This window comes from Cyprinodon tularosa, unplaced genomic scaffold (assembly GCF_016077235.1).
Source record: "Cyprinodon tularosa strain WSP-4 unplaced genomic scaffold, ASM1607723v1 ctg210, whole genome shotgun sequence".
In the NCBI taxonomy this organism is placed as follows: Eukaryota; Metazoa; Chordata; class Actinopteri; order Cyprinodontiformes; family Cyprinodontidae; genus Cyprinodon; species Cyprinodon tularosa.
In genome coordinates, this window is record NW_024038779.1 from 2,595,254 (window position 1) to 2,621,543 (window position 26,290).

General features: G+C 40.7%; 2 protein-coding genes across 3 annotated transcripts; both read right to left on the minus strand.

Annotated features, from left to right (window-relative positions):
- Positions 1-1,318: 1,318 nt before the first annotated feature.
- On the minus strand, positions 1,319-12,582 carry LOC119783802. Of its 2 annotated transcripts, none has more exons than XM_038285485.1 (10): positions 12,481-12,582; positions 11,564-12,051; positions 8,963-9,430; positions 5,311-8,819; positions 4,952-5,222; positions 3,919-4,071; positions 3,713-3,805; positions 3,431-3,617; positions 3,057-3,267; positions 1,319-2,960 (listed from the first exon to the last, which is right to left on the minus strand). In XM_038285485.1, the coding sequence occupies exons 2-10, from the start codon at positions 12,003-12,005 to the stop codon at positions 1,710-1,712; spliced, it is 6,585 nt and encodes a 2,194-aa protein (XP_038141413.1). In that variant the 5' UTR covers positions 12,006-12,051; positions 12,481-12,582; the 3' UTR covers positions 1,319-1,709. The 2 variants fall into 2 exon arrangements, with proteins under 2 accessions (XP_038141413.1, XP_038141412.1); XM_038285484.1 differs by having other exon boundaries at positions 3,874-4,071.
- A 4,775-nt stretch (positions 12,583-17,357) lies between these two features.
- Positions 17,358-25,733, minus strand: si:ch211-261d7.6 (zinc finger protein 91). Its single transcript, XM_038285486.1, has 2 exons — positions 25,408-25,733; positions 17,358-21,654 (listed from the first exon to the last, which is right to left on the minus strand). Exons 1-2 carry the CDS (start codon positions 25,508-25,510, stop codon positions 17,522-17,524), a joined length of 4,236 nt encoding a protein of 1,411 aa, XP_038141414.1. The 5' UTR covers positions 25,511-25,733; the 3' UTR covers positions 17,358-17,521.
- Positions 25,734-26,290: the final 557 nt, after the last annotated feature.

The window sequence follows — 26,290 nt, forward strand, 5'->3', positions numbered from 1 at the left end:
ATTTCAGTGACCCTAATCCTCTTCCGTACATTTTAAACCAGCTAGTTGGACAGTTTCAATTATGTTTTGTCACAAGCATACAAAATCAGTTTTTTTCTTTTTCTTCTAAGATTTTTCTATTTTACTGTTGCACTTTAAGATATATAAAGTCATGAAAGCTTTACAAAATGAAATTTCGACTTGTATACACAAGGTTTCTCTCTTTATGTTTAAAACTGATAGCACGTCTGGTAATAAATGCAGCCTAGAACAAATTAAGCATTGGAAAGTGCAAAACTCACAGTTATCACATTAGATGTAAGCGATAAAATTATTGCACTTTTTTTAAGGTTGTATCCACATTAGTTTGAATCACATCGCTAAATCATTTCAGTATTTCTATTTAAAAAGTTAAATGCCTTTTTATGGGGATTCATTACAGCACGGTGCATGTACAGAAGTGTTTGTGCAGTACCTTCTGATGACTATGGCTCAATGGAGCTGAAAAAAACCACTGTACAGTACAATACTATATTTGTTTAATTTTCCTATCTGTATTTTTTATAAATTTTTCTAAGGTGCACATTGTGTGACCACTTCTACTATATCCCTTGCTGCTGTTAACACATCAATTTCCCCATTGTGGAACAATAAAGATATTTTTTTTATATATATTCTAAATAGCATAAATCAAATCAATTTAAACACGAAGTAAAAAAAAAAAATTTTAAATAAAGAACTGGAAGCCATGTTAAATAGTATACACCGAAAAACAGTGTTTTTAGCAACATCTCTATATACCGTCAGCAGCCCTGTCAGATGATCTGTTCTATCCTCCGGCAGCATTTTCACCGACACTTCCAGAATCGAGAAGTTTATCCAGAAGCTCCCTGTTCTTCTGTCTTACAGCATCCCCAGCGAACAGCACTACACCCCAATCACCAACTTATGAAAGCATGTAAAGCATTTCACTGCACATATTGATCTTTGACTGCAAAAGGAACATAAAAAAGTGCTGGATCAAAGCATATTTATGGAAAGTAGTCATAGGCAGCCAGCCTCTTTTTATTCAAAGCCCAAATAAAATATAATACACATTTATCCCAATACTTTGATTCAGTTTTTCCTCAACATGTCTGAGATGATCATATAGCTACAACTAGTTGAGGCATATTGCCTCTGCTAGAGAATAAAGTATCATTTTTAAAACCCAAAGCTTGGATATTTGCTTCTTGCTGCCTTTGAATGTGTAACTGCAGTGAATTAAGAGCATTTTACATTAAAATTTTGTACATTTTGCTGTTTAAATGTTAGAAACCCGAAATAAAGACACAGCCACTCACTCCATTAAACTTTATTTTTTCAACGTGAAATAAATAACACTGCACTTTATGGAATTGAAAATAAGTTCATCATGGAATGAAAAGTAGTTCATGTGAAAAATACAACAAATACAATAGAAATTGTTTTTGCAACACAGTTTATGGTTCATTTCATTTTTCTAAAATGTCAATCCAATTACAATTATCAATTTACAATTGGCAAGTAAATTTATGAGCTCTAACAAGACAGTTATTTAAATGGAACATCAACAGTCCAATAAAGTCATGGCACTGCCAGTACAAGGTATGCTGTAAAAATGTAAGGATGGAGGAGCAGATTTTACAAACATCAAGTGTACTTTCTATATCAGAAAGCAGCCCATTTAAAAAGACAGAGACATCTCAGTATTAGTGCTCCTCTCCCACACTCTCTTGATTATGGAAATTTAAAAAGCAGTTATGGTTTCGTGAGATACAAAGAAAGACGCAGCACTTAAGGCACAGCACTCGCGATGTTCTCTGGCAGCCCCCAAAGCGACACCTGCCTCCTTCTCCCTCTGAAAGCTGCTCAGGCCAATGGCCAGATCCGTCATACCGTGTTGCTGCTTCTGGAAGAGGACTCTCATTGAGCAGGACCGGACTTGGAGTTTCACTAGTTGCGTGGTGAGCGTTCTCCCCGGGAGGCTGAGGGGGAATGGAATCCTGGGTGTCAGAGCCGCTGGAGAGAATCAAAGCTTTGGACACCTCCAGTCTGAAGGCCATTAATGTCAGCGGGGCAGACGCTGCTCTGTGGTCCTGCCGGTACAGGAGCCAGGAGTTCACCAGCGCCGCGTCAATGAGGTGCCATAGCACCGCTTGGGGCCAGCAGGTAGGTGAAGACACGGTGAGAGGAGAAGAATAAAGATTTAGCAAATCTCTGCTGAGACGCGCCGACATCTGAGCCTTTTCGTAGCCGTCAATGAGTGAGACCATGTCCCGCTGACCCTTCCCTGCGGTAGAAAGTAAGAAGCCGCACTGCGTTCTGCGCAACATCAACTTCCCATCAGAGCTCACAAACTCGTCACCAACCTGTCCACGCTCTCCTTCCACCCTGCCAGCTCCGTGGATCCCAGCAGCTAAAAGGTGCTCCAGCATGGCGGGGGTGGAGAGCTCCTGTTTGCAGAGGAACACCGTACTCCCTTTAGGGATCATTTTTTCTACTGAATCTTGTTTCTCTGAAAGATCCAGTTCAAGATCCACGTGTGTAATTAAGCCATTAAGGCCAATTAACGTGGTGCAATGGAGAGATGGACTGCTTTCGTTTACTTTCCCAGTCAGAGCTACTGTGTACTGGTCCACAGCATAATCTCCCTGCTGCCTGAGTGAACGGCATCCTGTGTTGAAACGATACAATAATGGACGAACCTTCCACAGCGGATCAACCGGCGTTTGCAAACTTATGGGATCAGCTGAGCACCCAGCGCCACTGTGATCAGAACCTAAACTTTCACTGCTTTGGTGAATACCACCCAGCTCCTGAGCAGTGTTGGGTCCTTTGGTATCATTTGAAGAACAGAGCTTCAACATGCGAGAAAGCTCCAGAAATCGGTTTAGCGGCATGGCTTCAGCTATCAACGGCAACTTTGTTAGGTCGTCCCAGTAGAGCCTCGCACTGGGAAACTAAAAAGAAACAACAAACCATTAGAGCATAACTTATTAGAGGTGAAATATGCAACAGCTACTGCCACTGTGAATTTAATGAAATAAAGCACACACCTTTAAGGTTCCCATTGCAATGTGGATCCCAATGAAGCGTGCAACCTCTCTGCATGTCACCGGATTTTGATTCTTGGAAAGTTTATTTGTGTAATTGGCAATTTCTACCCATGTATCCCAACTGAAATATTCACAAAAGTAATCAATAGCCTTTTCTATCCTGCTGTCATCACGTGGGACTGGTTGAGGCCCAGGTGAATCTGGCAAACCCCTGGAGACAGAAAACAAATTTGGACACATTAATGGGTGTGAATCCATTATCTCATATAAAACCTGCTGCTTCTAACTATGAACAGTAGGGCAGAACTACAAAATAAAATCAATAGAAGTTCTGATTGTTTTCCATTTCATTACAAAATAAAGAGTTACTGTACACTGAAGAGGGTCGAGGTGACAGCTTTTTGATTCTGCTCTGGTTCTGGTTGAAGTAAGCTAGAATTTCTGCTTCCTTGTTCAGCTGAGGCTCTGATAACTCCAAACTACCCGTGTCTTCGTCATCTGAACTCTGGAGGAGGAAGTCGCAGAGATCCGATCGAGTCTGCCACTCAGAGTCTGATGCAGCTGAAATAATAATAAATATATATTAATATATAATAAATATTTTTTTGTGAGAAATCCCAAAAAACAACTTGCAACAGACTGGAAAGTTTACAAACCTTGTCCATCTGTCAAGTCACTGACACTTTGCTCCGATGCGAGACATGCGACTTCAGACTCCTGATTGCTCTGTGGTGACGACCTTCTATCATCTGTTTAATGGGGTTCAGTATTGACATAGGACATAGGAAATGTCAGCATTGTCAAAGCAGATACTTACGGGCATTACAATCTGTACTCTTGTGGTCGGTGGGATTTGAATCACCTGAACCATCAGGGGTTGAAGTTCTGGTGTGGGTTTGGGTGGCTGACAGCAGAACCTCCCTCACCTCCTCCTTTACCGGGTAAAAGATACAAGGGTTGGAATTGAAGTCCGGAGTCTTACAGCAGTCCTTTGTTGTTTCTTCATTCTCCTTTACTGAAGAGATAAAAAATGTTTGTGAATTTCTCAATACAGATCTTATTACATAGGTTTTAAGAAGAAAATGCACTGGTAAAGCTCTTGGTTTGTAAGTAGAGCTAAAGTTAAAATGTAAGTCTGAAAGTTGGATAATCCAATACAAATTAGATACTGGCATAAAATCTTAATATTTATCTGTACTTGGTGTGTAATTATTTTAAACTAATGGGATTAAGTACATTCTACAAATAAAATTACTTTTTTGAATGTACAGTTTTAAATATATTTCATAATCCTGGACTGCTAGAAAAACAATTGGCCTCTGTATTTAAGAACAACATCCTGAAGAGCTACATTCTCCTTGGAAGAATCAAATGTTCCAAAAAATTTAAAAACAACACATGATATATATAGGACTATTTTGATTTGCATAAACCTGGCTAAAAAAATCCCAAATGTAAACTCTTTTAAGCATTCAAATGACAACATGTAGTAGTTACCCTTTTCTCTAAGTATGGGCTCCTGGTGTAGTGACATTGCATGATTCCTACAAATCTTCCATGTAGAAATGCCTAAATCTACTTTTCAGGGTTCTTCATTCTTTTCCTTCACTTTAAACATAAAATACTAAAGCCTACTATGGAAAGATGGCAGAAGAAAAAGAATGGAGGAGCAGAGGTTAGGGGGTAGGACATAAGATGAGAGAAAGACAAGCAAGAGGAGCATAATGAAGAAAAAAGAGAGATAAGATGATATAAAGAAAGAAAAGATGGACCAAAACATTTGGTGGAACTTATAGCTATGGTCTCTAAGTGGAAACTTTAGCTTCTTATTCCGAGCATCAGTTTTGTTCTGATTCAATGAAACCTAATGAAGCCCAATGCAGGCTTAGACTTACGACGCATATTGATGTCTTTACAGCTTACTGGTTCCTCATTCCATTTCATGTGGCGACTTTCTTGCACACTCTGGGTGTCGTTCACCACAGAGTTTCTTTCCTCTTTCACTAGGATGCTTCTTATACCTTGCTGATGCTTCGGCGGACCACACGAGTTCTGCCTGCTTTGACAGGTGGGAAGAACTAGCAGAGGATCTGAGCTGTTCTCTTCAACCTTGATCTCTTGGCCTCTGGGAACTTGAACCCCGTTGTCAGCAATGCCGCCCAAAGCCTGGTATAAACATAAACATTGAAATATAAACACAGGTAAAGTCCAGTCCTTCATGGTCTTTAAAAAGGTACATGAACCAAGCAGTCACCTGTGGTTGGCTGCTCCTTCTTGTGGCCAGATCTGTCACACTGTCGGCTGTTGCTCCTCGCCCAGAGGTGGGGAACCTCTCAAGGATGATACCCGGAGACTGGTCACTCTCCCTCTCCTCTTCTCCCTCCAGCCCTCCATCAATAATTGCATCCTTAACATTAGAGCTAGGCTCCAATGCAATAGCTTCTTGAGAGGATTCTTCAACCACTGCATGGCCAGAAGGCAAAGATGTAGCGGATGGTGTACATTTTGTCTTTAACTTAGGACCAGTCTGCTTCTTTGTGCTAACCTCATGGTCAACCGTCTCCAAATCAGAGAAAAGCGGAGGTTTTTCATAAACTATCTGGCATTCATCTGGTCCCTGCTCTTGTTCTTTACCCGAGTTTGCTTTTGTGGTCAAATCCCTGTTGAGAAGTCCTTCTTTTCTGATCTGACCCATCACTGCCTCCTTTCTCTTCTGGACCAGCATTTCTTCCTCTTCTTCTTTGACATCCAGACAATAGGTAGCGCATGACACAGTCTGTGGTGTTGGACAAGTCCTTCTTGTCTCATTTCTGCCTTGCTCACAGTCCTTGTCAGCGATTCCACTTTTAGTCATCTGGACACTGTTGGGTTCATTTAGGAGTATGGGTTCCTCTTTCTCCTCCTGCTCTCCAATAGTGACCAAATCTACCTCTAGAAGGAAATCTTCCTTAACATCCTCATCTGTCATTCCTTGAACTCTAGATCCATTGCTGAGGTTTTTATTGGGATCTTCTTGCATTTTCTCATCTGATGCCACAGGTTCTACTGTTTCAGATGTTCTTGTCTCAGTCAAGTTTGGGAAAGAGGTTTCAGCTATTGCAATCTGTTTGGTGTCTCTAGAGAAGCACTCAGGTGTACAGGACGTACCAAGGTGAACTTCTGTCCCAGTTTTACTTTCATTTCTGTGCTCATGAGTACTCATTTCAACATCCTGAGGTGGGATTTGTAGAGATGGAGATGGAATTAAAGCAGGAAAGGAGACACCTCGATCACGGTCTTCCAGCGACATGTCTCCCATCTCCGGTTCAGTATCCCAGTCTGTGGGAGCATTCATCACCCTAACAACCCCTCCATGCTCTTTAGGAAGCCGGTAAAGATCGAACCCAGAGACGCCCTCAAAGATGTTTCCATTGGTATATGTGAGGCCAGGACTTTCAATGATGTGTGCTGTAGTCTTGTGCTTTTGAAGTGACGCAACTTCGCTGAATTTCTCCCCACAGTCTTTACATTCCAAGGCACGCTTTGAAGTGATCACTCCTTCAGTTTCCACATTCAAAGGGGCTTTACGCTTCCTGGTGGTCTTTGGCTTGGATGGTACTATTTCCGGCTGTTGACGTGGACCTTTTAGTGAGGACAGCAGGGAAAGACAATTAATGCTTTTCTGCTTTTTTGTGCCTTTTTTCTTGCCCCTTGCTGTGACATCATCAGTGGACTGGGAGTCCTTAACTGAACCCTCCGGAGTCGGGCCTGATGGCTTTGAAGTGTCTAACTTGTACACCTTTAACTGAGGCTGCTTATGACCTTTCAGTAAAAGAAGAGAGTCTTGATTAATGTTTGAATCAGTGGCTTCAGCTTTTTTCACTTTTTGTGCTTTGGATAAGGTTTTCTTTCCCTTGGGACTCTTGGGCGGACCTTTTGGCAATACGTTTGCTGCTTTTTTCTTCTTAAGCATTGGCTGGGTCTCAGCGTTCTGCTCACCAACATGCTCTGCTTCTCCCTTGCTTTCTTTCTGCTTTTTCATTTTATTCTTTTTTGGAACTTCTTTCACTTGCTTTGTGTGTGTGCTTTGGGGTTCAGGCAATTTCATGTCCATTCCAGATGCCATGTTCTCCGTCTTCTCCTTTTTCCCCTTTCCCGTCTTCTTCGGTGTTTGTACTTTCTGTACTTTCTCTGGTGATTTCTTTGGAGGTGTTTTACTACTGTCATGTATCGGCTGGGGTTCTTGTTCTGGCTTCTTCTGTATTTGCACTTTCTGTACCTTCTCTGATAGTTTTTTAGGGGATGTTTTACTTTTTGGCGAACTTTCCTGTATCGGCTTATGTTCTTGTTTGGCCTTCTGTTTTTTGGATTTCTTGTCTTTGCCCTGTGATCCAAATTTCACAACAACACAAGACTTCTTGGTCCGCTGGCGCTTGGCAGGCTTGGCATCAATGAGAAAGTCGTCCCTGTATATGGATCCAACAAGATCATGCATATATCCTTGAAAAAAAAACGTCCTTGCTGGTTTTCTTTTCCGCACCTTTACTAACTCTTGGGCTGACATTACACTTACAGGCAACTCAGAGGTTCGCTGATCCTCTTTGGCCTCTGATTTTGAAGGAGTCTCCTCTTTAGCAGCAGGGTCTTCGGATGAGCTACGTTTCTCTTCCACTGGATCTTTTTCACAAGCCTCCTGTTCCTCCTTTTCTTTTGGCTTTTCATTAGACACAGGAGACTGACCTGAATCTACCCTTTCTTCACGTGAATTTGTGTTTTCCTGCAAGGTAGTTTCGGAATTACTTGGCTCTTGTGTGATTGTTTCTGGTGGATCAGAAGGGCAAGAAGATAGGTCCTCTTTTTCCGGGTGAGGAGATGGGAGTTCTGACTCAACTGTGGGTGTGAGTGGTGGGATTGGCATATTGGTCTCTTCTGGCTCTCCAGCAGTATTACCTGCAGCTTGATCAGGAATTTCCTGCTCACTGCTTTGAACAAAAGAAGAGGAGCCTACCTCATTTTGTGGCTCAATTTGAGACTGTTCCAGCTCTGCAGCAGGTATTAGTTCTAATATGACAGTTTGCTCAAGGTCTTGCTTGAGATCAGTTCCCTCATTCATACAAACACCAGGGTCAGTATTCATTGGATTCATCTGTGACTGATGAAGATTTAGATGCGTTTCTCCTGTGAGTTTTTCAGTCTGTTCAGCTTGAACAAATTTTAGCTCTAGGGGTTCTCCTGCAACTACTTGGGAGCCGAGATCTGAGAAGGAAGGGTTTTCCGGCGTTCCTTCTGGAGTAATAGGCTCCAATATAATAGTTTGTTCCAATGGACTGACCGAAGCATCTAGCTCAACCAACTTAGATTCTGTCGGTTTTAGTCCAATAAAATCTATCTGCGGTGGACCCAGATTCAAATCAACCTTTTCTGCTGGTTCCAACACCTGCTGTACCTTCAGTGGCGGGGCATGTGGTGGCACCTGCCCCAGTATAACAACCTGATTTACTTTGTGCACATTTCCCAATGACTCAATAAGTTTCCGGATATTTTCTGTGTCAACATTGGCATCGACCTTTTGCAGAGGTCCGTTTGGCTCTACTTGCAATAGCGTCGGTTGAGAAATAGATATTGGAGTTATAATAGGCATGCTTTGTTTCACCTGCAGCCCAGTCTGCATGGGGTTACTGACTGGATCAAGTTTGTGCCTTATTTTAACATGAAGCTGCCGCGATTTGGGACTCCTGAAGGAGGCGTTGCAAACAGGACAAAGGTAAACTTTGGCAGGAGCACCTTAAGGAGAACAAATAAGAGGTATGTCATTTAAGAATCACAAAATTACTTCTATCTGTTCCCAGTATGGCCTCAAAATATGCAATGAAAACATATATACGGTATGTCAAAACATCATTTTTAGAATTAGTGGATGCTTATACCTCCTTCGCCTCCCTCTGATGAATGTGATAAAATATGCTTATGCAGAAGGCTGGATAGGGGGAACCTCTTTCCACACTCCTTGCAAACGTAAGGCTTCTCTCCTGAGTGTGTACGCTGGTGGTACTTCAGCAATGTCAGCGTCTTGCAAGACTTTCCACACCCAGAGCAGGGATACCCGTTCTGGTTGAAGTGACTCTTTTTATGATTTGTAAGCTCTGACGTCTTCTTGAAGGACTGATTGCAGAGTGGACACTTGAAGGGTCTCTTGTCAGTGTGGGCCTTCTGGTGGGCCAAGAGTTCCACTGAGTTTGTGAAATGGCGGTCGCAAACGTAACAGGCAAAAAGCGAGTTCCTCAGGATGTACTGCTCGTACTCGGCAGGGTGGGTGCTCTTCAGGTGCCGCTCTTTGCTTTTAAAATCGCTGAATATTATGTGGCACTGGATGCAGTGTAGAGAGAGCTGAGGCGCTGCAGGGACATATCACAGGAGTCAGAAAGATACATTTCACCAGTATTTTAAACCTTTTTAATTTTAAAGAAAAACCAACCTTATAATTTTAAATAATAATTGTAGCTGCATTAAAACAGTTTATGCATTTTTAAGGTTATTTTTTAGAAATTATAGAATGATACTTAAAGAACCAGCAATACTTCTAAAACACAGTTTTTGATTGTTAAAGGGGAACACCGTTTTTTTTTTTTTTTTACATTGGTTGATTTTACGTTATTACATCATTTTTTTTAAACAGTGTCGTCTGTTGGCAATAAGAATAATTGTCTTGATGCCAAAAAGAGCCCAACAGATTGTACTTTCACAAGTGGAGGAGTAGGGTTATTGCCATAGTGTTTCATGCATATAAATTGCAATTTATCATAATTATGCAGGGAGTTTTACAGATTATATGGACACTGCAATGTAAATAGAACAGAAGAGGAAAAACAGAAAAAAAGGAGAAAAAATTAAAGAAATAGAAAATAAAAGGGAGATAATGATAAAACATTTTCAGTCTGCTTCATCACCTGCAAAGAGATGTAAAAAGAACAGCACAACAAACAGACATGGTACGAGACATACAATAAAGTGATCACCTAGATACTATCGCTGAAGTAGTATTTAATCTGAGATGTACTCTGTTACCTGAAGATATTCCGTTATATCCCAGTAACATCTTCCTATGGGCAACGAGTTGAGGGCACAAACTGAACTGTTCATAATGTGTTCTTTATGGTACGGCAGCTTTAATAACATGTAGGCGAATCACTGTCCCCCAGACATCCGCGGTTATATTTTTTATATTTATATTTTTTTAAAACAAAGCGGCATGTGTATGACGTCATCCGCGAGCCGGACTGGAGTTGTGACAGGCCGCCTGGGCGACAGGCGGCTACGCTAGCTAAGTGCACGCAGCAAGTTTGCAGAAGGAGATGTTATAATCTACCATTATCTGTGTTAGTAGCACTAGACATCACGTGAGTAAAACTAGCAGCAGTTATATAAATATAAAAAATATAAAAATATAAATATAAAAAATATAACCGCGGATGTCTGGGGGACAGCGATTCGCCTACATGTTATAAATGCTGCATTATCATAAATAATAAATTATGAACAGTTTAGTTTGTGCTTCAAGTATTTTTCCTCATAGGAAGACGTTACTTGGATATAACCTAACGGAATATCTTTAGAACAGCTCAAAATGACACAAAACTCATATGGGTGAGTAGAACATGATGTAATAACATAAAATCAAGGGCCCAATGTAAAAAAAAAAAAAAGGTGTTCCCCTTTAAGTTGGAAATTGTAGCTTTGTTTACTTTTTTCTTTTTAGCACATAACATCTCAAAGAAGAGAATGAGGACATCCTCAGAGCAAAACATTTGAAACAGATTTTAATCTTCACATGACTGTGGCTGTTTTAATAGAGAACATGTACTATGCAGTAATGAAAGGACTGGTTAAAAGGACTATAATACATAAATTTACTGATTATAAAAAGTAAAACTAGGAAAAAAATGTCTTGTCTTTTTTTTTAGGTATTGTTTATTTTAAAAATTAGAACATACACATAGTCTTAGTTCCTTGTTTACATACATAATTCTGACAATATTTGAAGTTTTATTGAAGCTCTTTCAAGTAAAGATGTATGTTTTGACATACAGTCCCTGAAAGTCTAATTTGAGAAGGTTTTTACTAAACCATACCATGTTCACAAATGCTTATCACGCAACCCCTATGCATAGAATCTATAAAAACTTTAAAAAAAATTTCCCTGAAGGCACAAATAAAATATATTCTAATCCAAAGCTTCATTTAAACTAATTGATTACAGCTTCCAAAATATTATAATACTACAATTACTAAATTGTGATTGATATTATTATTGATAGTATTGATATCTGGTGAAACTCTGGCTGACTGAAAGATGCACCTCAGTTTGGTGGCTAATCTAAAGATCATTAGCATTTAGGACCACTTCCCCCCCTCTCAAATTAGAAACAATGCTTCTAAACGGCAAGTAAGAACATAAATAAATAACTAATCAACAAATCTTCCAAAATTTAAACAAGTGTAAGCTTTATATAGGTAGGTAAAGCACTTACACGTTAAAGGCGTGACCACAGGTTTTGACATGTCCATCTTCAGAGGATCAATCATGGCTTTCTTAGAAGGAAATTTCCTGCCATCACTTGCACCTTTTCCTCGTTTCTGTTCTTTATTCACATCATTTCCAGGGCTTGCATCAGTTTCAGCAACCGATTTTGGCTGGTCGCTGGACTTTGCAGAAGAGTCTGTGTCCAACTTTTCCCTATTTTCACAGGACTCTGTAGGCGAGGGGACAACAGACTCCTTCTCCAAGGGTGGAGTTGGGACCATACTTCCAGGTGCCTCTGCTGTGGCCTCAGCAGGGGCCTCTGATTGGTCCTCCAGCTCTTGTTCATCTGGTTTGCTTTGCATTGTTTGGGCCCCAGTTTCTAGTTGATCCTCTGCAGCCGATATAGCCACAGGGTTTGATTCAGTGTGGTCCTCTGGTGAACTCTGCATGGCTTTTTGGTTCTCACCTTCTTATATGCAAAAGTGAAATCAGCTCCTTAAGAGAAGAAAAAAAGAAGCAGATTTAAATGCAATAGAATTGTATGTATAGCAGAAGGTAACCCCCCTCCCCCAGAAAACAGGGGCAGCTGGGCTAAAACATTTGAATAACAATAGCTCATGGGTAGATATGTAGGGCAGCTGATGAAGACAGTCTAACAACATAAAACACTTCAGTTTATTTATTTTTTTTGTTTTTACTACAACTACTTAGTATACTAAGAGCTTTCCTGATAAACCTATTCACAGTCTTATGGGATACACAAATAACAATAGCCCCGTTAGCCTCCTGCACATGCTGGGTTAAAATCACAGAGCAAATCACCACCTCCTCGTTCTGCTACTCTGAGATGCTAAATGTGCTCTAGTTTAGCTCTTCTTCCTGTTTCGGAATCACATGAAGTAGCAGGATGCACAGATACCTTACCTGGCCTGGGTTGAACGCCCAAACATCTCTGCGACGCTCCTCACAAAGCCGCAACGGAGCAGATGCGGACCGCGTGACGTCACTTAGGACAAGGGACGCGCAGGCGGGAATCATGGGATATGCAGTTTCTTTTTTCTAAGTTACTAAACGCCGATGGGACGTGATTTCCCTAACCTTGTTTTATCTGTAAGGATTATTTGTGCTAAATCCACTATCCTTTACAAAAAAATCCACACATTTAAAATAGCTGTTGTTTTTTTAATGAAATTTAAATTTAGGGAAGCCTACCTGGGATGTCTTGTAATAGCTGCATTTAACAGTAATTAACTGAACTTTAAAACATTTGTTTGAGCCAGCACAAGGCACCATAAAATAATTCTTACTCCGATATTAGCGTCACAGCAAAAACTGATCTCCCCTACTCCGCTACCTCAAATAAAACTGTAGAGCCAGCCATGACACATCACTGTGACCTGTACTCTCAGGTGGGATGGCCTTCCCTCTCTATGAGAAGGCAGTGTCATTGGTACAATTTTATTTATAGGCCCTTCTTGGATTACTGCCCTCTTACATTTGTACCTTACTTGCAGAGAAAAGCATGGCTTCTTCTGCCCTGAGATCCAACGATCAGCTGTTGCTAACTGTTCCTTTTGCCGCAGCTCCTTGTGCGTGGAATTTTTTACAAAGAAACTGGAAGTTGACTGAGTTTTTAATCTTTAAATGCTTTTAAGTTGAAAGTGAATTTCAAGCAGTCTCAATGATCTGTTTTTTAAGTACCTGTCATTTATTTTAATGCATCTATGTTTCTTATGTACCTTTTATGCCTCTTGGCCAGGACTCCCTTGAAAGAGAGGTTTTAAGTCTCAATGGGATTTTTTTTCCTGGTTAAAAAAAATAAATAAAAAAATCCACCAGGGTCACAGCTTGTGCCCATCTCCAGCAGGCTATAGGTGAAAGGCAGGGTACATCCTGGACAGGCCACCAGTATATCGCAGGGCAACACTGAGGAACACAAAGACATACAACTATGCATACACACCTAAGGACAATTTAGAGATGCTAACAGGCATGTTTTTTGTACTGTTGGAGGAAGCTTGAGTACCCAGAGAGAAGCATGAACAGGGAGAACAAACCAGTAGAAACCTTCCCCATAAGACTTACATCTTAGTATTGATGCATGGGGATGAATATAAATTGATAAATTTCAAACGTTTGTTTGTAAAGAAACCTGGTAACTATGTACAGGTTTGTAAACACATGCCAATTGAATAAAAGTCTACTAAAACTCCACACCTAATTTTTGTTTGTAATTTTAAAAAAGTTCATGCATCCCCAAAAAGCTGAAGAGCAAATGTGCTTGAAGTTAACTCGCAAAGGTAAACATGAAGAGTTACTAAATTTATGAGTAATAACACATTTATATAGATAAAAAGTCTGCAGTGAACTCTCAAACTTGTATGAGATGATTTTATTTGGTTTTAAAAATACATGGCTGATTCATTTTGCAGCTGCTTTCTGCCTTCCTCTTAGTCAGTCCTTCATAACAAACTAACTTATCTAAAAAACAATGTTATCCCCCTTGGACAAACACTTTGAAAGACAGTTTTTTGTAAAAAAAAAAAAAAAAAAATCATACAGTAAAGTTTCAACCCACAATTTCTACCTTCACTATGGGCAACTCCCCTGTTGCATGTTTTACATAATGCGAGTGCAGCTTTATCATTTCATCAAAGCCCATATCGCATTCGATGCACTCCCATTCCCAGTACTTATGCTCTCTGCACAGCTTTGTCTCTGGACTCTCCAGGTTCCTTCCTGGTGGTGACTGCACAGCTTCCAATTTCGGTTGGTCCAGCTGGTCCTCAGAGTGTCGATGTTCTGCAAAATTGTAGCCATGCCCAGGTTCTCCACAGTCAGAATCCTCAGAGTCTTCCTTATCCTCTGCCTCTGGATGTATACTCTCACCCTCAGTCTGCATGTCTTCTTCCTTCACCTGCACCTCCTCCACTTGTTCTTTTTCATTTGCAGGTGATAATTCCTTTTTCTCATCTCCTATATTGTCACTCAACCCAGCACCCCCTGGACGCTTATTGGCATCCCTGTCATAATATCTGTAATGATGCTTTAGTTTGTGACGGAACAGTCTTTTAGAGCGCCAGTACCCCTTTCCACAGTGTACACAGTGAAAAGTCATATTTCTAGGTTGTGGTTTTGGAGGACTCCGGAGTGGTTTAGCGTTCTGGATGCCCTGGTCATCAGCGTTGTGGTTCTGCAGGTGTTTGTCGAGTAGCAATTCAGTCGTGAAGCCTTGAGCACAGCTCAGACACCAGAAACGCCTCTCTCTGTGCAGCTCAACATGAGATGCCCATGACTTACCAGACATGAAGACTTTGTTGCATTGATCACATTTAGGCAGCTGTTGGAGCCTTTTGGACCGGTGCACTCTCAGGTGACTGATTAGTCGCGTTCGCCTGATGAACGACATCCCGCAGTCTGGACACTCATACTTTCTCAGGTTGTGTTCCACCTGTGGGGGGGGTGTTTCTTTCTCAGGTGGTTCTTCATGTATTTTTAGGTGTTTTTGAAAGGAAACCAGGTAGGTGTAGATCTTCCCACAGACCCCACAGTTGTAAACCGGTCGAGAGTTATTCATAGAGACAGGGGAGTAATTATCTATTTGTGATGAGTTGGGAATTTGGGTTGGTGGCCAACCGCTCACACCTGGACTATCAGCACCAACGCTCCCATCTTTGTGTCCATTTTCTTCAGCTGCCACACATTGAGCCATTTTGTCTCGGAGCTGGGATTCTTCTTCTTCCAATGCGTGCTGGTGTAGGTGAGTCTCATAGGCATCCATGAGGGTAAACACAAGCCCACAGTCCTGACATCTTATAACATCCTCATTAGCTGAAAAGAAAGAGAGAAAAAAAGTATTTAATATAGAATCGTCTGCTTTATAAACAACACTTTGCTCTAACTTTTTTCTCCTAAGTGGGCTTTAATCAACAGAAGCGTAATGGTCAAATTTAAAGACTATTTCAAAGGGTATCAACATTTTTGGGCTTAATCTTAATTATATTTAGGAGCCAAAAGCCACTATGGAAAAAATAAAAACAAAAAACAACTTTAAAATTACTGGTATACTGATGTAGCTGGCCTGTTGAAATCCTTTTATAGAAATACATGCTTACAAATGCCCGGTTAAAAAGAAAAAACTTTATTTTTCTATGAAAAGTCAATTAGCAGCGAATGTGAAGCGCACACACAGCCTGATGCAGGTTTGGATTTAAAGGCTCCTGAACCCTGTTAGAAACAATACTGGAAATGCAACAAGTAGGTTTTATATGCATAAAAAGACAAATGGAAGCACTGATCTATAATTTGAAGATATTCTTTATGTCTGGAGTACCTGTAATCTACCAGCAGGGGGAGTCACCGTCATGTTTTTTTGCTTGTCTATTTTTTTTAATCAGTTGGCCCAACACAGGATTGTATTTCACAAAGTTCTTAGACATTAAACCTCTTATGCAAAAGTATGGAAAATTAACATTTCAATTAATACAAATACCTACGTATAAAAAAAAGATCTGATACGCCATATTTAGGGACAAAATGAAGACTGTAAATATACCTTATGGTCACTTTGCTAAAGTTAAAAAATAAGCGGTTAACATAAAAGTAGATCTTTCAATATCTAAAAGCATTACAGTTTTAGTTTTTTATTCTAAATGAGAAATGAAAATACTCCCCAAAACCTTAAAATGACAAAAAAAAAAGGCAAGGTTCAATTAAATATATTTATTGTTGTTATCCAGTTACCAACCTTTTCAGTCCCATCAAAATTGTATTGAACACCTTTGGCTTTTAACCTCCACTGATTGGAGCAACATGATCTAGTGCTATGTTTTCCATTGAAGTATTGACTGGGATAGGAATAAATAACCTAGGTCTAATTTTTGGTTATGAAACCATCAACCTCTCTGATCTAATCTTTGACAACCATGGATCATTTCAAAGTCTAAGACACAAAGAGGATTCAGATTAAAACCACAACAAGGCCTATAATGAGAGATCATTTATGATAAACAGTCAATTTAACATCCGCAGTTTTTTTTTTTTACATCTGACAGGTTTCAGAACAACCAGACACTTTTATAAAGGTCACCAAGGTTATAGGTGCTTAATTCCCCAAAATACTTCTGGCCACAGAACAACAACTTCGACAATAGTGCAGGAACCATCATGAATGATAAAAATCTCAGAAAAAAAAAATTGAGATCAAGTCAATCAACCACACGACTCTGTAAGATTTAAACACTTTTATCTTATTTTGTTTCTGAAGCAGCAAACTAAACAGTCAAAGAAACATTGGACATAAAAAGAAAAGCATAAATCTGATATATATTAATAACTAAACCTTTTCTATTTTACAACAATCCTTCAGAAAACATGAAAAGCACATTTAGAAAGTCTTTCAACAACAAAGCTTTAGACAGCTATAATGACAAATGAAAATGACACTTATTAAGTTTATGAATCAAATGTTCCAAAACCGTTTCAATACAGTGAGACTTGCTGCAAAATATATATTTATACAAGTGCTTTTTTATTTTTTTCACAAAAAAACAAAAACAAAAAAAACATCCACAGCAGGAATTATGTAGATATTTTATTAACGTTAAATTAGCAGTGCATCTTTTCAGGGCAGCATTTCCTTTTTTAAAGTTTTAATTCAATAAGGATTGGCAAGTTAATAAAACCTATTGTTCTCTCTGAGAACACAAACACTAAAGATAATTTTTTTACCAACAAAGGCTGAGCAAACATTCATCCACTTGCAATAAGAGGTTAACTGGCTAAAAGGAAATCACTAGGAGCAGTTGTGCATTCACATTTACAGTGATACTGGTCCAGTGTAAAGGAAAGCCTGAGAATAGAGGGCCTAAAACATCACAAAGGTGCAGAAAGAAGAACTAAAATAAATCTGCAGAGTTCTACTTAAGAGCATCCTCTGTAAGATGCTGGTGCAGGAGTTCAACATTCAAGGTAGATTAGGGAAGTTGGGGTCTTCGAATGAGGTTTTGTTCCCAGGGAGACCGTGTATAGATCCTGGTGAACCCTGTTGATGATCAAAACACTCCTGTATGCCGCTGAATACCCTGGGGCAATCAGAGCAGCAGTATGACATGCTGCTGCTGCTGCACTGCACTCTGTGTTTCTGTAAGGCTGTCGGCGAATGAAAGGCTTTCCCACAAAGTTTGCATTTGCAGCTGTGTCTCGAAAGCCCGGTGGAGTCAAGGCAGGGCTGGCTCGCAGCAGAGGGTGGGGGAAGCTTTCCTCTGCCATCGGTGGCGTTGGCGAAGTTTTTTTTCAAAAGCTTTGAGGTCTCAGCAGAGCTGAGCCATAAGCGCACCTCGTTGGGGAGGCGGCAGCGCACCTCGTCATGCCAGATGAGGTGCTGCTGCAGCTGATTCTCCGTCCAGAAGCCGTGGCAGCACAGAGCGCAGCAGTAAGGTCGACTCTTCGCTTTGTTCTTGTGGCCTTCCAAATGCTCTTCGGTCTGAAAAGCTTTGCCACATTTATCACACCTGAAGAGGTATTTCACTGCAGGCTCAGAAAAACGGCTGAGCGGCGAGGAAACCTCATCCGTGGCTTCAGCAGTTTCTAAATTCTGTTTGAACTCTATACAAACTGTGTTAAGAGAAGCCTCAGCAGAGCTAGGCAATGTCTGGGTATCGAGACATGGGTCAGATCTTACGGGTTGGGGATCGGGTTTAGCTTCCTCTATTTCTCTATAAGTGTTTACACAGTGCTCAGACTGGTCCACTTTGTCTTCCAAAGCCATTTGTTCAACTTTACCACTCTGAGGCGGCTTGTTTTTGTTTTTTTTGCTCACTGCGTGGGCCTGCCATTTATGAGCACGAAGACCTCTGGCTTTTTCAAAAGTCATGGAACAGACAGGACATTGATGAGTTTTAATCTTTAAGGCTGATGGCACGGATTCAATTCCATCAGAGGGCTCTGAGGCAGGATCTGAAGGCTCTCCTGTCTCCAAAACTTTACGATACTCATCCAAATGATTAACCAGGAGTGAAACTTGCCCGAACGTTTGGTCACATTCCAGACATGAAAACTTTTCCATTGCTCTGTCTCTCTCCAGATCTGCGTTTGTATCTGGATCAGTTCTGGTCAGACACCGAGGATTAAAGATCCGATGGCGCTGGAGGACGTGACTGTTAAAGAAATGTTTGCCACATTTCTCACACATAAACCCCCCGCCTTCAGTCTTTTGATCAACAGAATTGAAGACGTCTTCTCCAAGTGAAGGTGGAGAACACTTCTTATTCCTGTGCCATCGTTTGTGGGAGCCAAGCGCCGCCATTGTGGTGAAACGCCTCCCACAGTCTGAGCAATGGATATTCATTCTACTCTGCTTTTCTTTTTTGGTCATTTTAAACAGAGAGACATCAGAGTTTGATTCTTCCACTGCTTTGCAGCCTTTAGTATGAACTCTTTTATGAACGTTCAGGGCTCCAACCACTGAGAAACTTTTAGAACAAATCTCACATTTGTACTTTAGATTATTTGAACCTGAATCCTTCTCTTTCGGATGTTTTCCCATCTTCAGTGCATTACCGCCCGCTTCAGTGATTTGCTCGGGTGGTTCTGGTAAGTCCACACCCATAAACTCCGCTTTTGGAGCATCGCTCACAGTTTTCACTTCTCCCTTTCCGTATCGTTTAATGCAAAGCTTTTGATGAGCCCTTAAGGACGACTTCTTGCTGAAATGTGCTAAACATGTCGAACACTGCAGGTCCTTCACAGCCTCCGGTGTTATCGCTGAGGACGGGGAGTGGCTGGTCTCGTAGCCGTGGCTATTCATGTGAAACTGTAGCGCTTTGGCCCGTGAGAACAGCTTCCCGCAGTCAGGACAGCTATATGTGTTTTTCTTCAGCTGCTCCAGCTGATGCTGGAAGGACTTAGCGGGTGGCGGGAGCAGCTGGGCGCTATGAACCACCTCATGCCTGACCAGGCTGGAAAAAAGACGAAAAGAGCGACCACAGATCTCGCACTTGTGGTTTCCGTTTTCATGCTTTCGCATGTGCAGTGCCAGGATCCCTTTATGGCGGAACTTCCGGCCGCACGCTGGGCACGCCACCTTAATGCCGGAACGGTTGCGCCCGATAGAGTGTGCAGATCCCGACAGCCCTCTTCTGAGCCTCAAATTGATGCACTCCATCTCATTTTGCTTGTGATGAGAATACGCCCCTAAGGACCAAAAACCCTTCCCACACTGCTCACAGTGAAAAATCTTTGGACCCAGAAGGGTTTTCTTTGGATTGTATGCCTTCTTACTCACAAATATACTCTCTGACTTCTGTGCTTTGCAGATTTTCAAGTGGTTGAACAAGCTGGTTGCATGCAAATAAGACGAGGCGCAATGCTGGCACTGGTGTTGTTTTCTTTTGTGATGCTGTAACTGATGGGACACTAAAGCAGAAGACTGGGCGAAATCCTGGCTGCACTCATTGCAGGCGTAAGTATTTTCTTCCAATCTCGGTATGGCCTGATTCAACAAACTGTTCTCTGTTTCACAAGGGAACGTCTCACAATCGGTCCCTGCCTCTGACCGACACTGATTCTGCTGTCGTCTTCTACGGACACCATGCCACGCTGCGTGTACGTGCAGCGATGAGGGATTATTAAATGACCGAAAACAATCTGGACAGTCTAACATCTCCTCTGCAGTTTTTTGTAGGGTTTCACCTTCAATTAGTTCACACTGCGAGCTTTGCTCTAAATCAATCTGGACTATTTTAAGGTCCAATTCTGATTTTGAAACCAGACTTTCAGGGGAAAACTCTCCATCCTCTCTCAGCTCCTGGTCAGATTCACACAGCAGCTCCAGATCAGGGTTCGGCTCTTGAAAAGCCTCGTCTTCAGATTCACTTGGGCTGATCACCTGTACGTTAAAGTCCCCTGGCTCATAACTCTCCAGGTCTTCATCCGTTTCGTTTATCTGCTGTTCTCCATCCATACCACTAGGAGGGAATGTTTCTGGTTCCACCGCTCCTTCAGCTGAATGTTGCTCGTTGTCTTTCTGTATATTCTCCGATATCCTCTGAGGCTGAAGAGGGGGTTCTGAAGGTGGCTTTTCAGTTTCTTTAAAGACATCCGTGTGCTGAAGCTGATGGGACTGAAGAGCTGAAGGCCTGGAAAATTTCAGTCCACAATCTTTACATTCGTATGCCTTCTTCTGGAGCTGACAGACTTGATGGTGAAAAGATTTCGAAGGCGTCTCAACGCTGTGTGCAGTGCGCTGGTGTCTGTAGTAGAATGTCAGAGTCATGAATACTTTTCCACATTCCTCACAGGGGAACTTTTTCGCCGGATCATCTGATTGATTAGTGTGCCATCGCTGGTGGTTAAAGAGGGCGATGTAGCCATTGAACGCCTTGTTACACTCACTGCAGTGAAACTCACCACAGCCTTTCTTTGGCTTTTGCTTCAGCTCCTCTGGAGAGCAAAGAGGGTTGCGGCTAAATCTCTGATGTGTTTTCAGGCGCATCATGTTAGAAAAAGCTTTGCCGCACAAACATCTAAACAGGTTTTCATAATCCTCAACCGTTGGATTTTCACTCAGCGTTGCTTCTGGCTCCACAGCCTGAACAATTTCTCCGGAGCTCCGGTTTTTGGACTTCACCAGCTTCTCTTCATGGCATCGTCTATGAGCATCGAGGGCCGAAGAACGAGAGTAACTCCTTCCACAGGACTCGCACTGAAAAGACTTCTTTTTTAAATGTTCTAGGTCATGAAAGACCGATTTGGAGGGTTGTTTGTGTGACCGCTGATGGTTGAGAAAGTGTCCAATCACTGTGTAAGATTTGCCGCAATCTGAACATTCGTAGACGCGCTGTTTTGTTGCTCCAGGATTACCAGCATCAGAGCGCTCCAGAGAGGTCTGAACGTGGTCCTTCATATGTAAGTGCAGTTCACTCTTTTCAGTAAATGAAAGTGAGCAGAGAGTGCAAAAATATAGTTTTTCATTGTCTTTCTCAGCATCCAGCAAACCATCCGAACCAATTTGTGGAGGGTGCTGATGCGGACGCTCCGAGTACGCCGCCTCCTCGCTGAAAGCTTCTCCACAATCCAGATGGCAGAAAAGCCCATCCCCTAGGAATAGAAACGGGAAAATAGGAGGTCAAAGAGACTCCTGCTTCCAAGAAAGGAATTAAATATATAACCAAACAGAGGTTGAAAACAGGGCTTTTATTTATGACCACATTTAGGTTTACAGAAAAAACAAAAAACAGGCACACAATTACCACATAAAAAAAACAAAAACAAAAAAAAAAAACAGAAAATACACATTCCTTTGAAAACACAAAACTGAAGTGATTTAAATCATGAGGTAACATTTAATTATTTGGTCGAATAATATTACAGCTTTAGGTTAAACTACCGTTTATAAGACGGAGACAAATGATGATAAAAATAAACATCAATACTTTTTTGCAATCTTTCTTGGGTACCTGCATGGGTGTGACCGCATTTCTCAGCAATCACAGCATTGCAGTCACAAATGCTGCCTTTGAAAATTATCCAATTACAAATAGGCTTCTTGAGGATACCGGTTACATGAAAGAGTCCAATCAATCCCAGAGTAAAAGACATTAAATTATATCCCAAACAGGAACAGGGGGGTTATACATTCATTTATTGTTTAGATGAAATCCAGAAGCCCTGCAGAATTATTTCACTATAACGATACAAAATATTCCCGACCCTATCAGCACTATAATATTCCTCTCCCACTGGCTGAGAAACCTGTTTAAACCTGGCAACAGTCAGCTTTTAGTCGCAGTGGGAACAGCTCACTGTCCCTAGTCAAACGACTCGGCAAGTGACCTGGGTTAAAATCCTCTTCAAACAGCTCGGCTCTGATCGGCATACAGTGGAAACCCCAGACTCGGGTCGACTGCTTACCTGATACTATTGAGCTTGAGGTATCGACGTCACAACATCGAGGCAAACTCATATAAAAAGCTAAAACAACTCAGTTTACACGTTGATAAACATGGCAGCACTGGTGGGAGAGATCCGGATGAATAAAAGAGTGAAACAAACAATACAGCACACTGACCATGCCCTGGTTTCCTTCCATGTTGCACTCCATTATTCACTTTCTTGATTTCTGTCACACTATTATCATCATGTATGCTAGCCCAGCATGAGGCACATGGGGCAGTGGGACAGAGGCCATGCGGCTCGCCTGCAGGGGTCAGACCAAGCTTTTTTTGCTAATGGAAAGGGAGCCAAACGCAGATTGTTAGCCAGTTGAACTGTCTATGAAAAATCTGCGTTAACCCACTACCGGTAATTTTATTGGGAAAGAGGCTTCCGAGGCAGGCCCACCACACATCAGCAACAGTTTAAACCAACGTAGCTCAGTATATATATAGCTCAGAAGTGTTTTATTTTTAACAAAATGCTAACTCTGAAAAGTACTTTATGTGCTTCTGACTGAAAAGATACAAAATGTGACCTGAGAAATTTTTTTTATCATTTAGGTTATTTAACAAAGCGTACAAAAAAATCTAAACAAAGGATATGCATTGTCATGTCTTTACACTACAGTGGCTCCACCAACAGAAAGTAAGTAACCCATTTTAGGTCATGCTTCCGATCCATGATCTACAATAGTGATCAGCTGTAATTTCCCTATATAAAGAAATGGATTAAAGATGGCCTGATGGTAAAAAAAAATAAGTGCAAGTGCAATGCCCTAACCACCAGGCCGCCACTCTCCCCCATGGTTATGCTTTCCACTGACCCCTGGAGGTCCACCATGAAGCCACAGGGATTAGGAGCTGTAAAGGTGAGATTATACTTCTGCTTGGGTCTGGTGGCGAACCTTTTGCTGGTATGCTTCTGCACCGTCGGTCTGGAATTTCTAGGGATGCACAGCAGTTTCCCGTCAAAGTGCAAGGGGCCGCCTATTCGAGAACTCGCGGGAGTGTTTATCCTCCAAAACAACAATGGTGCATCTGCAAGATATCACGGTCACTAGGGGTGGGTATTGCCAAAGAAGTCACGATTCGATTCGAATCACGATTCACAGGCCACGATGCGATTCTATCACGATGCATCACGATACTTGAATTATTGCGATGCATTGCCATATTTTCTCCTCCATGTTTTGTTTTTGAATGACTCGGCACAGTATCCCACGGCCGAAAATGCTTGTGACACAAGGCAGCGTGCATCAACACATTTGCAGCGACATCTACTGGACTGGAAGTGGTATTGCACTTGTTTTTGGCTGATGTTCGCCAACCATTCATGCAATTTTATTTATTCATTTTTTTTAATTAATAATCGATTCTTGGCATCAAGAAAATTAGAATCACGATGCATCATCATCACGATTATTTTGCACACCCCTAACGGTCACTGTTGCTTTTTTTTCTGAACTCTCGTTTACATTTACACACAGCCTACAGGAGGATTTTGACCTACAAAACTCAGCTCTGTTTAATGGGAAAAAGGATGCAGAATTAACTTTATCCAATTCTGCTTGTAAATATAAACACCCAATAAACTCCTTAGGTTATCACCTAAATAGTGCCCATTTAGCGTTGCTGCATGGTGGAGCAGCAGCAACTTCTCTTCTCTGCTCAGAAGGTGAAGATAAAAAAGTAGAGGGCATCACGCAACCTTTGTGAGTTAATAAACTTCATAGAGCCAGGTTTTAACATGCGTCTGAGAGCAACACTTTAAAAGTACTGATAACAGCACAAAGCCTCAACCAGCACTGAATGCTGATTACACGAAAAACGGTGAGTCCACTTCATTCACATACTCTAATGACAGATTTTTATCTCTGTACATTACAAATGTAGAAATATAGAGGGAGTGTTGGCCTAGTGGTTAGAGCAGTGTGCTTCTGCTCCATTCTGAGTGTCTGAGCAAAACCCTTAACCTCCCACTGCTCCCCGGGTGCCGCACAATGGCAGCCCAATGATCCCCAAAAGGATGGGATAAATGCAGACGGTGACTTTCCCCATTGTAAGATAAAGTTCAATCATTATTATTATCAATTATTTAATCATTTATTAAATCACAAACGTTTCACAGATTTTATTATTCTTGTTTTCTCATTCAGCGACTTGATAGGTTCCTGTTTTGCTTTATCTTCATAGTAACTTTAATGTCATAATTTTTCATGATACAATGTTGATGGAAATCATACAGCAAGTCAATAATCTCTATAGTTCAATAATAAAGGGCAATTCATATCACTAGAATAACAATTAGATCACCTTTTCACACTAGGACAACACACAGGCAGATGTAGCATATATTATAAAGATGACAATGTGAAACAATATTTTAATTTCAGATTTATGTAATTGAACTGTTAATAATTTATCAATATAGATTGAATTATTTTTACATACCAAATTGCTCCAAGATCTTTGCAACATTATTTATAAACGACAACTCAGATACAGGGAGTGCTTATTATTATAGTAGATAAAGGGAAAATCTATGGCATATCTGCACTAATAATGAGTACAAAACTATTCATATTTAAAAGGAAAAGGTCAACTTTAAGAAAAGATGGAAAAGTCTGATACAGGTGACATTAAAAAGCCAGAAAGTTGATCAATTTAGAGGAAAATCTTACATGAAGAAAAGAGTTGCAAAATACTGTGGGGAGGTTTTAATTCAGGAGAGAATAACATCATATTCTAGTGTAATAAACCCTCATCGTTATCCATATAATCGAGCTAGCAACGTTTTATGTTTTCTGATATACGAAAGCATCAGTTCAATATAAACGGGTTGAAATGTGCAAGATCTTAAGTTAGTACAGAAAATGGAAAATAAAAAGATGAAGCATAACAGTGAGAGGACACTTACTGTCTGCGGGCTCCTTGCGGTCCTTGTTTTCATCGTCTTTAACATTGTAGGTCGAGCTTTGAGTGTCATCTTTGATTGCTAATGGAACAGCAGGCTCGTCCATCTTGCTGTAGCTGTTTGCTAACGTTAGCCGCACTAACGAAGCTTAGCCAGTTGGGTAAACTGTGGATTAAACGCGCCTGTCTTTAATAATGACCAAACAAATCAGGTAGTCAGGAATAATTAGAAATAATTATATATAGATATATATAGAGAGATATTACAAAATGCAAGTTATTACAGTGCAGCGTTAATATAAACACGCACCACAATTAAAGCAACTGTTAATAAACAGCTAGCCGTTTTGCGTATGCGCATTTCAGCCGGTAGTTCGCCTCTTCTCCTTCTTCTTCTGTTGTTTTTTTTACTGACTCAACAATGCCTCCTATTGAAGCGGTGTGAGATTAAAGTTACATGAAGTGTTTAATGCAAAAAAATAAATCAATACATAATTAATTAAACAATCTAAGTTTTTTTGTGTAAATTCAATATTGAAAATGTTAAGAAGATTCTTTTCAAATATGTCTGTAATAAAACGGGAGCCACCATAATAAATATATATATATATATATCATGTCCCTTTAGAAGACAGCTTTTTTTTTTTACAAAGTACACTGGAAAGCGATTATCTTTGCTTCACTGACTCGAGAAGTCGTTAAAAAATCGTATCATTAAAATTATCAGACCTTTTTTTATGCAAATGACAAATCATCCAATTTGATCAAAATCAATGGAGAATTAAGGCAGAGCAGAGAGTGTCTGTCACGTCATTATTCAAATCATGCAATAATTTTCTATTTAAATTAGCACCAAATATTGATATGTGTAAATCATTGCTTTAAAC

What these genes read in the sequence shown, in the direction of transcription:
- LOC119783802 (XM_038285484.1), bottom strand. Translation starts at nt 12,005, where the DNA reads ATGCAGAGTTCACCAGAGGACCACACTGAATCAAACCCTGTGGCTATA. An exon ending in ATCAGAGGGAGGCGAAGGAG is followed by an intron (nt 8,820 to 8,962) that starts GTATAAGCATCC and finishes GTTCTCCTTAAG; the next exon opens with GTGCTCCTGCCAAAGTTTAC. An exon ending in TAAAGACATCAATATGCGTC is followed by an intron (nt 4,072 to 4,951) that starts GTAAGTCTAAGC and finishes TTATCTCTTCAG; the next exon opens with TAAAGGAGAATGAAGAAACA.
- si:ch211-261d7.6 (XM_038285486.1), bottom strand. Translation starts at nt 25,510, where the DNA reads ATGGACGAGCCTGCTGTTCCATTAGCAATCAAAGATGACACTCAAAGC. An exon ending in CCGCAAGGAGCCCGCAGACA is followed by an intron (nt 21,655 to 25,407) that starts GTAAGTGTCCTC and finishes TTCTATTCCTAG; the next exon opens with GGGATGGGCTTTTCTGCCAT.